The sequence below is a fragment of the Salvelinus alpinus genome, chromosome 23 (genome assembly GCF_045679555.1).
Source record: "Salvelinus alpinus chromosome 23, SLU_Salpinus.1, whole genome shotgun sequence".
Lineage (NCBI taxonomy): Eukaryota > Metazoa > Chordata > Actinopteri > Salmoniformes > Salmonidae > Salvelinus > Salvelinus alpinus.
In genome coordinates, this window is record NC_092108.1 from 28,753,645 (window position 1) to 28,770,885 (window position 17,241).

Sequence of the window (17,241 nt, forward strand, 5' to 3'; positions counted from 1 at the left end):
CATGCTTTAAACCCCCCCCCCCAATACCATCTCAATGCAAAGGATGTAAGGACTGAAGGTTAGATTTCCTCTGACAAAAGTCTCGGAGGGGAAACAAACTGAGCACGGAAACTCAAGAACATCTTGATCAATGTCAGGGGGTATTTATGGAAAAGTGACGTAGGATATATTGGATTAGCAGTGTTTTTATAGGTGAGATGTAGCTGGAGCCAACCCACCACATTTGTCACGGAGATTCTGCTGAGTAAGGGGCACAGCGGAGGAGTGGCATTTCAGGACATTGTACAACAATAGCAACTGGAAAATGGTTATATAGCCTACATAAGGTTTTATATACTTAACATAACCAATATCAAGCCTTGTGTGTTTGTGTATATATGTGTGTGTACATGTTCACTATTGATGAGGGATGTACCACTGGATTGGAGACCAAAAATATTAGTGTTTCTTAGCAATACAATGACTCAATTATAAATATACAGTGAATATGCATATAGACACTCAAATCTATCAATATAACATTGCAGTATGAAGGGAATTTGCATAGATTTCACAGTTCATTACTATGGTCAAAGACACCATGCTATTACCCCACAAAATAGGTTTTATTTAGACCATGTTGGCTCAGGCGATGGTCCCTGACTGTGATCTATGTAGACCAAAGCCCACTGGATTGTGTTCAGTTAGTTGGCGAGGGTGTGATGGTGTCTCTTTGTGTAAGGGGAGAAGGCCATGATTATAGTAATTAGTCAAATACATGTGTCTTATTGGTCATCACGATATACAGGCCAACCAAAAGCTTGGTTATTTAGGTGACATGAACATGTGACATAGATTCAGACGACGTGATGAGTGGCAACCTGTACTTCAACACAGCATGTAAACTGAACTGATATTTATGTCCAAGGTATTCTGTTTTAGGGACAAACATTGGATGTTGCAATGGCCATGTGCTCACCACACAGTATTGCATTGAATGGAGAAGAGCAGACTGCCACAGCATACTTATACATCACAACAAAAAAACAACATGCGTATGTTATCTGCTAATGCAGAACTAATTTGCATATTACTACGTATTCGATTGCTACCCACTCCATAAATAGACTACTCAACTCAGGGCAATGATTTCCAACTATAGTAGAGTGCCCAGTTCCTTTCATGTGCCATTGTGCTGTAGGCCTACAGCCTGCCAACTGCAGTCAAATAAATCATATCACACTCACCACCCTCAAGCCACGCAATCAACTGTATGATTTCTCAAATAAGAATGAAAAATAAGCAAAAAAAAGTATATTTAAAGTACGTTTATCAAATCGCATGATCTTGACTTTCAAGTGTTTATTGAAGAGGATCAACCGACTCATTCAATCTGTACACCTCCAAAAATGAGGAAAAACGAATTTACAGTAGGTCAAACTACAAACATTTCACCTTTAAGACTAACCTGAGAGAGAAGACACTGTTTGGCATCTGAGTAATGTTGAACAACCTCAGTGTCACTGATGGTTAAGTCTAGCTCTAAAAAGGTCCAGATATCTGCCATAATGGAATGAAATTCTCTCAAAGTTGATGTAAATCTAAGATAAAAATGGGAGTAATTATTTGAAAGGTTTAACCAGCAGTTTCTAAAAAGTAAAAGGACGGCTCATGCTTTGAATTTTAACAACTGGCTACTATAGTGGAATGTGAAGGGCATTTTAAATTAAATGACTTAGCAACACAATGCATATATGAAGTCAGGGCCGTGCAAAGATCTTTTGGGGGGCAGGTGCAACATTTGTTTAATAATGTTTAAGACTTGTTGAGCAGTTATGACTTTCATCATTAAGTTACATAAAAGCAATAGATGGCCACATCTTAATGGCTAATTAAATGTCATATATTTAACACACATATTTATGACAACTTGCAGTTAGTGGGTTCAGAACAACAGCAACAAAAGGACACTTCAGAGACAGGAAGGGAAAAAGTGCTGTGCTCTGCACAGGTAGAGCCCGATCTGTGAGCGTGCCTGTATAAAGTGACACAGGATGAGACTTGATGGGCTTATTTTTTCCTGGTTATAGCTTTTAATATTGAGGTAGTTGCAGATAGAGGAGAGGGGAGGAGGGATGAGACAAATAGTTATATAAAGGGTGGCACATTACCACACAGATGCAATTGACGTTTTCCTGCGCATCGCACTGCCATGCTTATACGAACTGAACTGCCATGCTTATACGAACTGAACTGCCATGCTTATATGAACTGAACTGCCATGCTTATATGAACTGAAGGCAAAATGGATTATGCTGAGAGGTGCAGTTTACTTGCCAAGACTCAAAATCCCTCATCCCATATATCAATAATAGGATAACATCCTTGGTATAAAAATGATTCAACTTTGCCTGTGTGAATATACTCCCATGGCTGCCGAATATATAAAGAGCACTTCATTAAATGCTCTGAGTTGATCAGGTCCCCATGTCAAAAGTGTGACCTTTCTATCCAGTGGGTACATTGAGGTGGATTGAAAGACATCTCTCAAAAAAGCTAAAACGTTGGGATACAGATTTACCATGCACAAAATTCCAATCTAGCCAAGGCTAAGATAACCCTGTACTACTATAGTACATGTTCCAGACCACAGCAATTGAGCCACATGAGCTAGTGAAAAACCGGTACCTTTCTTTGAGAACAATGCCCTATGACCCATATGACATTATCAGCTCCAATTGAAGGTCAATCGATGTAAATGGGTGAAAGAATTTTAAAAAGGATACGCATCAACAACACAATTGGGAAAAACAATTCTACTATCCAAGCATTCTGTCTAACCTGCCAAATGGACAAATTTAACTAACTCAAGCTTTTTAAGCATTCTTCAAGAGTAAATTGAGTGTGATAAGGAAAAAAGCTCCTGCCATCTGCACAATCTCACAGTCATTAACTCAAATTAACCAGGGGACCCTCAACCTGTATCTATTCAACAAGTACTGAAGGAACTCATCATGAAGCGAGAAGGAGACTACCTGTACTTCATTTGTTAATCTTATAGCAGCAGCAAACCCAACTCCAGTAATTGATTAACAGCTCTACCTGTTACGTGACCCCTGCCCGGGCCGACCGGCATATTGCAAACCCAGCTCGCTGTGAGCCAGACGGTGTGCAGCCTTCGCAACAGTCTATTTGCAGAAGCAGCCAGGGTAAAACCCCCAAAGGAGATTAAGTCTCACTTCCATCACTCCCTACAGTACTGAGCCGTACAACCAGGCCTCAGCAAAACTAGGAACACATACCATTATGTAGTAGGCCTACCTGAATGAGTTCCTGATGGCTTTTATAGCATATAAAAGTATGTTAAAACTGACAGATATTTAAGAACGGTGTGTAGAATGAAGGAGTTGATGACCAGTATGCCCAGGACACAGCAAGCTGTAAGCACTCACATGGAAGTTTCACATGTTCTGTGTCAAGAAGTTACTCATATTCACAAAAATGTCTAATGTTTGGTTGTATCATTGAAAATCACACAATACATTTTTGACACCCGTTGTAAAGTTGTTTCCAATAATTCCATAATACAAATGTAGATTTGATAAATATACCAAATCAAATACTGTACTATAAGTAATAAACTGGAATAACATTTTACAGTAATGAACATCCATTGAAGCCTGACAAAATTATGACATCTAGAGTAGTCCGTGAGGTAACTTGATATGGTCAATGCAAGACCCCTTTCCATTCCTGTCAGCAGTTGTGGGTGATGTAATAACAAGCGCTTGAGTGGATACTGTGTCATTGTGCTGACTCACAAAATATGATTGACTGGGAGCCAACCATAACATACTGCACTATTGTGACAGGCCAGGTACAACCCATTGCCGCTCATCCAGTATATCACACCTAGAAGGAGTTGGCGGTGCACACAGCCACTGTCCTTCCCTGTGCCTTTTGCTTTTCCATGTCTTTCTCAGGTCATAGGGGGCAGCACACCCTGGGATCACCTCTGTGCTTTAAGCACTCCCTAATCCCCATGTGCTAGCTAGTGCTACCCCCATGCTTCCTTCTGCAAGCCAAGTGTCCGTCAGGGGGGGAGGGGGGGGGGTAAGGGATGCCCTTTCTTACTTCACTGTTCACTCTATCATTACAAATCACCAAGCTAATTTCACAAACACATTTGGTTTGGTGCTACTATACCCATCTCTGGACAGTCAGGTTTCAATGTAAATATAGTACAGGTATGTGAAGGAGTACATGTTTCAGGGTTTGGAGCCCATCAGCTTGAATTACATGATGTTCATAGTGGCTCAAATATTGCACAGGGACAAAGTGAAATCAAAAGGATTGCCCAATTGGCAGTCTGTTGAGTGTCCTGACAGTTTAGTGAGGCAGGATAATGAGGACTGACCAGTACTTGTGTGAGCCAACAGTGGGTTCCCCTGACCATCTGTACTCTTACCTCCACCACCTCCTCCTAAAACGCTTTCCTATCAGGCCTACTCCTAAAACTCCTATAAGACACTGCACCTCCTCCAGAATTAGGTGACTAAATGTTATTGAAGAAATTAAAAACTTGCACACTGCGCTTGACGGTATCACTTGTGTTTTATAGCAAAACTAAATGTTCTGCTTATCCCTCCCAACTACTCTCCATAAAACTCCAGCATGGTCCTTCAGAAAACGTCCTGTACTGTATATACCATTTGAGGTTAGCATCTGTGTGAACCATTAGATGTTTTAGATTCTGCCCATAGAGAGGACAAATGTGCAATTGTGGGAATACAATGCATTATACTTCCCCACTCTAGAAAAAAAAGATAAAAGCATGCACATTAAAGCTGTTACTAATGGGTTGACTACTTTCCTCTTTCCTTGGCCTGAATTCTGGGAAGCACAGTACACATGGTATACCATTGGGATTGTGTACGCAAGACAAGAAATTAAGTTGCTGTCTGCAAAATAATATTCCACATTAGACAGATTCATATAAGAGCCTAGTCCTGGAGACATAGTTATTTGATTTAACTTGAACATGAATACCAAACCATAATACCTAACCTAACACTAGGCATTTAGTGCCCTAGTTCATATTCATCCCTTTTTAAGCAACTGATCACCCTATACTGAAATGAACTAAATGTATTTAAGGATGCAAAATACTGTGTATCAATATGTGTGATATTATTAATATATATTTTGAAGTGTATCATATCATCTGTACAATACACAGAGCAGTATGCACTAATCACACATGCACCATAATCTTCTGGGTTCTTTCTTATCTGATTACTTCATAGGTTAAAGGAGGATTAAGCTGCTGGGGGCCCAATACTCTCCTCCTGAGTTGGAAGCAAGGAGGTATCTAGAGAAAAACTAAATGTGGAACACAAGATCTGTGAATAAAACTAACTGATCAAATTCCATATATCAAATTCCTGATATATTGAGATCTACTTCATTCAGAGTTTTTCCAGCAGCTGAGCTGGAGTTGAAAAGGGGTTAGGAGCATAGGCTCTATAGTACTCCACTACTTCACAGCAGCCACTTTAGGATGTTTGCCATGAGGCAAATCCAAGATCATAAATTATGTTTAAATTGATAAATTAGAGAGATTCCTGCATCAGCTATGACACCATGGGATTGGATGGATTTGGACTGACCCACAGTCAGTAGGCCTAAACTTAACCCAGGTCAATGCTTTGGTCTTACCTTAGCAGCAAGAGAAGAGCTAGGCTTCTCAAGGAGGTCCCACAGCTTCTGTCTCTTGTCTGGACAGCAGCCTTCTTCCGGCTCCTCCCCATCCTTTTCTCTGAGAGACTCAGCCTCCCTCCTCAACTCCTCGTTCATTTGCTCCTTCTTCTGGTGGTACCGGGCCTGGCAGCAGGACTCCAGGTAGATCTCGTCTATACCCCAGTAGTCAAGCTCCTGGCCGAAGGACAGGGCGCACATCTCCTCCATCATGTGCAGCTTCCCTGTTCTGTAAAAGTTCAGAATGGAGGAGAACGCTCCTGGGTGCCTATCGAAGAAGTACTCGTTATCAGTCAAGCTGTAATCATCGCAGATCTCCATTAAGGTTTCGTGGGTATTGCAGTCTCTGAGTTTACCCAGCCTGGTCCTGGGAAGACGGTCCAGTGTCCTCCATAAGACCTCGTGGACAAGACCCCCAACATTGATACGGACTCTTCTGGATCGGGCCTTGGTGCGGATGATATCGATAGGCTCTGGTGGGAGTGAGCCTACAGGACGTAAGTTGCTTTTGGGGATCCCAAAGCCAGCTCTCTCCGCCATGATGGTCACAGTTCAGGTGTTCTGATAGGTCAGGAGAAGGTCAGGTCAAATCCACTGACCCCTCAGTTAGGAATGGGCACACCAACTTTGAATGTGAGATAAACTTCAAACCGGTTGCCCCATGGCTTCAACTGAGAGAAAAAAAACACAAAAAACAGGGACACTAATTTACCCATTAGTTGATGACAAATGTGCATCTGCATGCATTATCCTGATCGTGGGGACCCACAGGGTGTGCAGGCTTGTAATCATCACACCCTTGACTATTTCTATCAGGTCTCTTAGTATAGCAAGAAAATCCAGACTGAATTCAACTCCTTAGTGGGCTACTCCTTAAATCCTACACACCCTGTGGTCCAAGACCAGGATTGAAGAACAATATAGCCAATCCAATAAATGGGATGTGAGCTCAAGGTATTGCAGAACTACCCTGAAAAGTTATTCTTTATAAAATAAAAAAGGATTCAGTTGCTCTATAGCATTGAAGGTTATAGGACTACGCTTTAATGTGATTGTGTAGGCTAAAGACAACCACAAATCCCACTATAAGTATGCTAGCCTATTACACTTAGCTAGGCTACTGTACATGACTTGATAATAGCCTCCAGGCTATTTATACAGGAAGCTCTATGGCACTAACTTACAGTAGATGTATCACATGGAGGGTAAATGGTACCCAACTCCATCTTGATACTGTAGGTCTTGATAAGGCTGTGGTTGTGATTGATGATCATAGCCTAGGGTACATTCTGATAGAGGTCACATAGTTGTACTTTATCACCCCAAGGTTACTTATGTAATACACTGCTTTGAAGATCAAATGGAACCAATATATGATTGGTTATATTACACAATATACCATATTAATTCAGTAAGCTTAACTTTTCAAGCATCTTATCAATAATCACATCCTGACTGATCCTGTATTTCACTGTAATCAAACAATCTATTTCACATTTAGGCTATTATTAACATGTTTTCTTTTGATTTTACACAATCTATCATTAAATAACAGACCTGTAGATAGGCTAAATATATATATATATTTTTTAACAACATTTCATAAAAACGTGAAAGGTGAACATTTCAGATTTTTTTTCAAACAGTATAATATAGGCTAATAACAATACGTGTCCTACCTTTTTGTATCACTTTACCTTTCAAACCAAACTCCTCTCCCCCGAAAAGAATTGAAGAGGCAGGTTATTCGTGATTAGGCTACCCTCCCATCAGACTAGTACCGCAAGCCGTCTGTAACTGGAGTCTTCCACATATCTTGATCAATTTTTGAAATAAACAGAGAAATATCGTCCTCGTAGTGAGGAAATACTACTACCAGTAGTAAAACTACAGATCACACACTCCATGGGGATATGGTAAAAGAGGTTGCCCTCGGATATCGAACATGTAAAAATAAACGGATGAGCGCACCATTGGGCTATCTGCATAGCAAGACACACATGATCGACTAAAAGGAGTGAGCGTTCTTTCCACCCGCTGGCTGCAACACAGCCCAGAGGTGAAAGCTAATTGGATTGAGTTGTACATCACCAAGGACAGCTCCAGATCAACGAGAACAAGCCCTCTATGAACTCTACACAGTGCGAGACATTTGTCAACGAGGAAGACTGCATGTTGTAATGCTCTAGTCTAGTGTCTAGTCACATCTGCTAGTCAAGCATGCAACGTTTTTCTGAAAAGACTTCGATAGAAAAAAGAAAGGAACACTGTTGTGGTTGAATGAAAATATGCGTGTCTGTGTTAGAAATGTCGACTTTTTGAATAGAATACAACAGAAAATAATATCTTTCTGTCCCCATGTAGTTAATTAAGCAATACGGGCCGAGGGGGTGTGGTAAAAGGCCAATAATACAATACCAAGTCTAACGGCTGTTCTTACGCACGACGACGACGCAACTTGTGCTTGGTGTTTTGTGCCTGGATACAGCCCGTAGCCTTGGTATATTGGCAATATACCACAAAACCCCGAGGTGCCTTATTGCTATTTTAAAACAGTGGTGGAAAAAGTACCCAATTGTTATACTTCAGTAAAAGTATAGATAGAAAGTTACAAAAGTAAAAGTTACCCAGTAAAATACTACTTGAGTAAAAGTCTAAAAGTAGTTGGTTATAAATATACTTAAGTATCAAAAGTAAAAGTATAAATCATTTCAAAGTTCTTATATTAAGCAAAGCAGATGGCACCACTCCAACACTGAGCACGGGGCACACTCCAACACTTAGATCTAATTTACAAACGATGCAATTGTGTTTAGTGAGTCCGCCAGATCAGAGGCAGTAGAGATGACCACGTTCTCTTGATAAGTGCGTGAATCGGAACCATTTTCCTGTCCTGCAAAGCCTTCAAAATGTAACGAGTACTTTTGGGTGTCAAGGAAAACGTAGGGAGTAAAAATACATACTTTTATTTGGATATGTAGTGAAGTAAAAGTTGTCAGAAATATAAATAGTATAGTAAAGTACAGATACCCCAAAAAACTGATACCCCAGATACCCCAAAAAACGACGTACATTACGCCATTGTTTTAAACTATTTACCTAGCAGTGTACACGCCCACTCCACCAGGGGTGAAGACACACATAAAGCATAAAGTATTAGGCTATTGATAAATCAGAAAAAAATATACAGTATGTCAAAAGTTTGGACACACCTACTCATTCCAAGGTGTTTCTTTATTTTGACTATTTTTTACATTGTAGGATAATAGTGAAAACATCAAAACAATGAAATAACACATATGGAATCATGTAGTAAGCAAAAAAGTGTTAAACACCCTTTGCCTTGACAGCTTTGCACTCTCTTGGCATTCTCTCAACCAGCTTCATGAGGTAGTCACCCGGAATGCATTTCAATTAACAGGTGTGCCTTGTTAAAAGTTAATTTGTGGAATTTATTTCCTTTATGTGTTTGAGCCAATCATTTATGTTGTGACAAGGTTGGGATGGTATACAACAGATAGCGCTATTTGGTAAAAGATCAAGTCCATATTATGGCAAGAACAGCTCAAATAAGCAAAGAGAAACAACAGTCCATCATTACTTTACTTTAAGACATGAAGATCAGTCAATCCGGAAAATGTCTAGAACTTTGAAAGTTTCTTCAAGTGCAGTTGCAAAAACCATCAAGCGCTATGATGAAACTGGCTCTCATGAGGACCACCACAGGAAAGGAAGACCCTGTCAGGTGTTAGTTGTGCAGAGGTTAGAACGGAGTCAGGCGCAGGACACAGAACTGAGTAAAATAACAAACTTTACTCGGGAAAATAATCAGGAAATAAATCCACGCATGGATCACAAACCCTAACACAAAAGACTAACACAAACCAGGAACAATCACGCACAAAACATAATGGGAACCAGAGGGTTAAATAGGGAAATAATAATAACTTAATGGGAACCAGGTGTGAACGCTCAAGACATAACAAATGGAAAACAGAAACATGGATCGGTGGCAGCTAGAAAGCCGGTGACGACGAGCGCCGAACGCCGCCCGAACAAGGAGGGGCACCAACTTCGGCGGAAGTCATGACAGACCCAGAGTTACCTCTGCTGCAGAGGATAAGTGCATTAGAGTTAACCTCAGATTGCAGCCCAAATAAATGCTTCACTGTAACGCTCGTTGTCGTAAGGAATAGTGGACCAAAGCGCAGCGTGGTAAGTGTTCATGATTTTATTTAATATCAAAAACACTTGAACAAAGTAACAAAACGAAAGCGAACAGTTCTGTCAGGTAAACAGATACTAAACAGAAAATAACTACCCACAAATGAAAGAGGGAAAAAGGACTGCCTAAGTATGATTCCCAATCAGAGACAACGATAGACAGCTGCCTCTGATTGGGGACCACACTCGGCCAAAAACAAAGAAATAGAAAACATAGAAATAAAGAAACTAGAATGCCCAACCTAGTCACACCCTGGCCTAACCAAAATAGAGAATAAAAACCTCTATGGCCAGGGCGTGACATTCACAGAGTTCAAGTAACAGACACACCTCAACATCAACTGTTCAGAGGAGACTGCGTGAATCAGGCATTCATGCTCAAATTGCTGCAAAGAAACCACTACTAAAGGACAGCAACAAGAAGAGGATTCTTGTTTGGGCCAAGAAACACGAGCAATGGCCATTAGACCGGTGGACATCTGTCCTTTGGTCTGATGAGTCTAAATTTGCAATTTTTGGTTCCAACCGCAGTGTCTTTGTGAGATGCAGAGTAGGTGAACGGATGATCTCAGCAGGTGTGATTTCCACCGTGAAGCATGGAGAAGGAGGTGTGATGTGTGGGGGTGCTTTGGTGGTGTGGGGGTGCTTTTCTGTTTACACTGTCTATTTTGAATTCAAGGCACACTTAACCAGCATGGCTACCACAGCATTCTGCAGCGATACACCATCCCATCTAGTTTGTGCTTAGTGGGACAATTATCTCCCTCATTGTCACTCTATGCCTAGGTTTACCTCCACTTTATTCTCATCCTACCATACCTTTGTCTGAACATTATGCCTTGAATCTATTCTATCGCGCCCAGAAACCTGCTCCTTCTACTCTCTGTTCTGAACGTACTAGACGACCAGTTCTTATAGCCTTTAGTCGTACCCTTATCCTACTCCTCCTCTGTTCCTCTGGTGATGTAGAGGTTATTCCAGGCCCTGCAGTGCCTAGCTCCACTCCCATTCCCCAGGCGCTCTCATTTGTTGACTTCTGTAACCGTAAAAGCCTTGGTTTCATGCATGTTAACATTAGAAACCTCCTCCCCAAGTTTGTTATATTCACTGCTTTAGCACACTCTGCCAACCCGGATGTCCTAGCCGTGTCTGAATCCTGGCTTAGGAAGACCACCAAAAACCCTGAAATTTCCATCCCTAACTATAACATTTTCCGACAAGATAGAACTGCCAGATTTAAGTGATGACTGGGTTGGAGTGGCAATCTACTGCAGAGATAGCCTGCAGAGATAGCCTGCAAACAATTTGAGCTTCTACTTCTAAAAATCCGCCTTTCCAGAAACAAGTCTCTCACCGTTGCCGCTTGCTATAGACCATCCTATGCCCCCAGCTGTGCCATGGACACCATATGTGAATTGATTGCCTCCCATCTATCTTCAGAGCTCATGCTGCTAGGTGACCTAAACTGGAACATGCTTAACACCCCGGCCATCCTACAATCTAAGCTTGATGCCCTCAATCTCACACAAATGATCAATGAACCTACCAGGTACAAACCCAAATCCGTAAACACGGTCACCCTCATAGATATCATCTGAACCAACTTGCCCTCCAAATACACCTCTGCTGTCTACAACTAAGATCTCAGCGATCACTGCCTCATTGCCTGCATCCGTAATGGGTCTGCGGTCAAACGACCACCCCTCATCACTGTCAAACGCTCCCTGAAAACACTTCAGCAAGCAGGCCTTTCCAATCGACCTGGCCTGGGTATCCTGGAAGGATATTGACCTCATCCTGTCAGTAAAGGATGCCTGGTTATTCTTTAAAAGTGCCTTCCTCACCATCTTAAATAAGCATGTCCCATTCAACAAATTTAGAACCAGGAACAGATATAGCCTTTGGTTCACTCCAGACCTGACTGCCCTTGACCAGCACCAAAACATCCTGTGGCATACTGCATTAGCATCAAATAGCCCCCGTGATATACAACTGTTCATGGAAGTTAGGAACCAATATACACAGGCAGTTAGGAAAGCTAAGGCTACCTTTTTCAAACAGAAATTTGCATCCTGTAGCACAAACTAAAAAAAGTTCTGGGACACTGTAAAGTCCAAGGAGAAAAAGAGCACCTCCTCCCAGCTGCCAGAAAACTAGAAAACACTGTCACCACCGATAAATCTACGATAATTGAGAATTTCAATAAGCATTTTTCTACAGCTGGCCATGCTTTCCACCTGGCTACCCCAACCCCGGTCAACTGCCCTGCACCCCCCACAGCAACTCGCCCAAGCCTCCCCATTTCTCCTTCACCCAAATGCAGATAGCTGATGTTCTGAAAGAGCTGCAAAATCTGGACACCTACAAATCAGCCGGGCTAGACAATCTGGACCCTCTCTTTCTAAAATGATCTGCCGAAATTGTTGCAACCCCTATTACTAGCCTGTTCAAACTCTCTTTCGTATCGTCTGAGATCCCCAAAGATTGGAAAGCTACCGCGGTCATCCCCCTCTTCAAAGGGGGAGACACTCTAGACCCAAACTGCTACAGACCTATATCTATCCTACCCTGCCTTTCTAAGGTCTTCGAAAGCCAAGTTAACAAACAGATCACCAACCATTTCGAATCCCACCGCACCTTCTCCGCTATGCAATCGGGTTTCCAGCTGGTCATGGGTGCACCTCAGCCACGCTCAAGGTCCTAAACGATATCATAACTGCCATCGATAAGAGCCAATACTGTTTAGCCGTATTCATCGACCTGGCCAAGGCTTTCGACTCTGTCAATCACCACATTCTTATCGGCACACTCAACAGGCTTGGTTTCTCAAATGACTGCCTCGCCTGGTTCACCAACTACTTCTCTGATAGAGTTCAGTGTGTCAAATCGGAGGGCCTGTTGTCCGGACCTCTGGCAGTCTCTATGGGGGTGCCACAGGGTTCAATTCTCAGGCCGACTCTTTTCTCTGTATACATCAATGATGTCGCTCTTGCTGCTGGTGATTCAAATCAAATCCAAGTTTATTTGCCACGTGCGCCGAATACAACAGGTGTAGACCTTACAGTGAAATGCTTACTTACAGGCTCTAACGAATTGTTCAAAAAAGGTATTAGGTGAACAATAGGTAGGTAAAGAAATAAAACAACAGTTAAAAGACAGGCTATATACAGTAGCGAGGTTATAAAAGGAGCGAGGCTACATACAGACACCGGTTAGTCAGGCTGATTGAGGTAGTATATACATGTAGATATGGTTAAAGTGACTATGCATATATGATGAACAGAGAGTAGCAGTAGCGTAAAAGAGGGATTGGCGGGTGGTAGGTGGCGGGACACAATGCAGATAGCCCGGTTAGCCAATGTGCGGGAGCACTGGTTGGTCGGCCCAATTGAGGTAGTATGTACATGAATGTATAGTTAACGTGACTATGCATATATGATAAACAGAGAGTAGCAGTAGCGTAAAACGAGGGGTTGGGGGGGGGGGGCACACAATGCAAATAGTCCAGGTAGCCAGTTGATCACCTGTTCAGGAGTCTTATGGCTTGGGGGTAAAAACTGTTGAGAAGCCTTTTGTCCTAGACTTGGCACTCCGGGTACCGCTTGCCATGCGGTAGTAGAGAGAACAGTCTATGACTGTGGCTGGGGTCTGATTCTCTGATCCACCTCTACGCAGACGACACCATTCTGTATACTTCTGGCCCTTCTTTGGACACTGCTGACTAACTTCCAGACGAGCTTCAATGCCATACAACTCTCCTTCCGTGGCCTCCAACTGCTCTTAAATGCAAGTAAAACTAAACGCATGCTCTTCAACCGATTGCTGCCCGCACCTGCCCGTCCGTCCAGCATCACTGCTCTGGACGGTTCTGACTTGTGGACAACTACAAATACCTAGGTGTCTGGCTAGACTGTAGACTCTCCTTCCAGACCCACATTAAGCATCTCCAATCCAAAATTAAATCTAGAATCGGCTTGCTATTTCGCAACAAAGCATCCTTCACTCATGCTGCCAAACATACCCTCGTAAAACTGACTATCCTACTGATCCTCGAATTCGGCGATGTCATTTACAAAATAGCCTCCAACACTCTACTCAGCAAATTGGATGCAGTCTATCACAGTGCCATCCGTTTTGTCACCAAAGCCCCATATATTACCCACCACTGCGACCTGTATGCTCTCCTTGGCTGGCCCTCGCTTCATGTTCGTTACCAAACCCACTGGCTCCAGGTCATCTAAAAGTCTTTGCTAGGTAAAGCCCCGCCTTATCTCAGTTCACTGGTCACCATAAGAGCACCCACCCGCAGCACGAGCTCCAGCAGGTATATTTCACTGGTCACCTCCAAAGCCAATTCCTATTTTGGCCGCCTTTCCTTCCAGTTCTCTGCTGCCAATGACTGGAACGAATTGCAAAAATCACTGAAGCTGGAGACTCATTTCTCCCTCACTAACTTCAAGCACTAGCTGTCAGAGCAGCTCACAGATCATTGCACCTGTACATAGCCCATCTGTACATACCCCATCTGTACATAGCCCATCTGTACATAGCCCATCTGTAAATAGCCCATCTAACTACCTCATCCCCATACTGTATTTATTTTGCTCCTTTGCACCCCAGTATCTCTACTTGCACACTCATCTTCTGCACATCTATCACTCCAGTGTTTAATTGCAATATCGTAATTACCTCGCCACGATGGCCTATTTATTGCCTTACCTCCCTTATCTTATCTTCATCACCTCATTTGCACACACTGTATATAGACTTTTTTCTATTGTATTATTGACTGTATGTTGTTTATTCCATGTGTAACTCTGTCTTGTTGTATGTGTCAAACTGCTTTGCTTAATCTTAGCCAGGTCGCAGTTGTAAATGAGAACTTGTTCTCAACTAGCCTACCTGGTTAAATAAAGGTGAAAAAATAAAATAAAAAATATTATTTGTTTTTCAATGACCCAAAACACACCTCCAGGCTGTGTAAGGGCTATTTGACCAAGGAGAGTGATGTAGTGCTACATCAGATGACCTGGCCTCCATAATCACCCGACCTCAACCCAATTGAGATGGTTTGGGATGAGTTGGACCGCAGAGTGGAGGCAAAGCAGCTAACAAATGCTCAGCACATGTGGGAACTCCTTCAAGACTATGGGGCGCAGGTAGCCTAGTGGTTAGAACATTGGGCCAGTAACCGAAAGGTTGCAAGATCAAATCCCCGAGCTGACAAGGTAAAAATCTATCGTTCTGCCCCAGAACAAGACAGTTAACCAACTGTTCTTAGGCTGTCATTGTAAATAAGGATATGTTCTTAACTGACTTGCCTGGTTAAATAAAACAAAGACTGTTAGAAAAGCATTCCTCATGAAGCTGGTTGAGAGAATGTCAAGAGTGTGCAAAGCTGTCATCAAGGCAAAGGGTGGCTACTTTCAATTTTGTTTAACACTTTTTTTGGTTACTACATGATTCCATATGCGTTATTTCATAGTTTCGATGTCTTCACTATTATTCTACAATGTAGAAAATAGTAAAAATAAAGAAAAACCCAAACTTTTGAATGGTACTGTATATTTTTCATAGAATGAGCCATTCTGAGAGCAAGAACAACAGAGAAGAAGAGAACAAAACCAAAAACCAAAACCACTATCAGTCAGATGTCACACATTTCGTGGGGAACAGTGCTGTTTTTATGCTAGTAGTAGCCTATACTGTATGCCTATGCTGGAAAAACATAACATTATGACTATAACTACTATTCCCTGAATGAGGGATATGAGGTACAACATATTATGGGGAGGCGCACTCTCTCTCTCTTTAAGGATCTACATTCATGCCTGACAAGGCCAAGGAAATCCGCGCCTTGCTGGAAGCAACACCTTCGACATGTTATAAGCATGAGATTCGGATTCCTTCCTTTAATTTAATACTGCTTTTCACCGAGCTCTTCACCGAGCCCAGGACCGGGCGGTACGGGGCCAAACAGGTGTTGTTCCTCGTTTCCCTCCTTCCGGGAACAGTAGTCATAGTCATAATCTTACGTTCCTTTTCTGTCAGTCAACTTCGGTACAACATACTATGGGGAAATATAGTCACGCCCCAAGCCGACCCCAATGGATACTAAATGAAATGGCCCATGGCAGACCACCCAGACCTGACCCCGCCAGATGCAGCTGTCTGGGTATTGCGCAAACGCTGCGCTGCCTAGTGACTTTCCCCTGTCCCAGGGGTAAGCACACTGTGGGCTACACTGGGAACAGTGACATCCAAGCAATAAAACCTCACAAAAGTGTGTGGTGATGCCCAACTCACCGCAGCACAAATATCTTCTATAGTCAACCCTTTAAACAATGCCCAAGACACTGCTAGACCCCTGGTGGAGTGAGCGTGTACACCGCTAGGTAACCCTTGCCCCTTGCTGCTTTTTGGCAATGAGATAGCCTCCACAATCCAGTGCATCTAACCTCTGTTTCTCTTCAGACTCAAAAGGAGGAGGCGAAAAGGGACCTGTAGGACATTGCCATGACTTTTGAGGCGAAGGCCACATTTGGACGCAATGTCACCTTAGAGTCGCCCTGGGCGAACTGAGTACTGGAAAGGTGTATGGGATGATGCGTGGAGGTCCCCAACATATTTAGGAACAAGTCCTTTATTTTGGCACCAGACTCAAACACTTGCCACTTATATGCATACAGCCCTCTTGTTGAAGATTGGCATTGCAGACTGAATGGTAGCAATAACATTCAGAGGTAAACCTCAAGCCATCAGATTGGCCATCTTAGTGGCCAGGCCTCTAAGAACCAAATCTCTGTCCTTGTTTGCCAAACCTGCCCAGGCACCTGGGACATCAGGTCCCTGCGCAATGGGAGTTTCCACGGATCCCCGACTAAAAGGCGAATGATCTCTGCGAACCAAGACTGCATGGGCCAACGGGGAGCCACAATAATCAATGGTAAGCCCTCCCGGTGCACCCACTCCAAAGTAGGCTGAATCAGAACCACTGAAAAGCGTAAAGGAGTGTACGAGGCCACTGGTGCGCCAGGGCATCCGTTCCCAATGGGTCCCTCATCGAGAGAAAAAAGACGAGAGAAAAAAGACGACACTACATTTTTTCGTGATGCGTAAGATCTATGTCGGCCTTGCCGAAAATGTCTAATACCTGGAGAGCCTCCACTCCTGAGAGAGAAGGTACCACCTGGATAAAATATCTGCACCTGAGTTAAGGCATCCGGGGACAGCATGTGCGCACTGCTCCCCAGCAATAGGGAGCGAGCCAAGGTTAGGAGG

General features: G+C 42.8%; 1 protein-coding gene across 1 annotated transcript in view; it reads right to left on the reverse strand.

The window, feature by feature from the left end:
* LOC139550736 (potassium voltage-gated channel subfamily B member 2-like) overlaps window positions 1–9,012 on the reverse strand; it is a 28,826-nt gene extending 19,814 nt beyond the window's left edge. The window contains exon 1 of the mRNA XM_071361846.1: window positions 5,698–9,012. Within this exon, the coding sequence (XP_071217947.1) occupies window positions 5,698–6,276 (579 nt within the window). The 5' untranslated portion in view covers window positions 6,277–9,012. The remainder of the gene's footprint in view (window positions 1–5,697) is intronic.
* Between the last annotated feature and the right edge of the window lie 8,229 nt (window positions 9,013–17,241).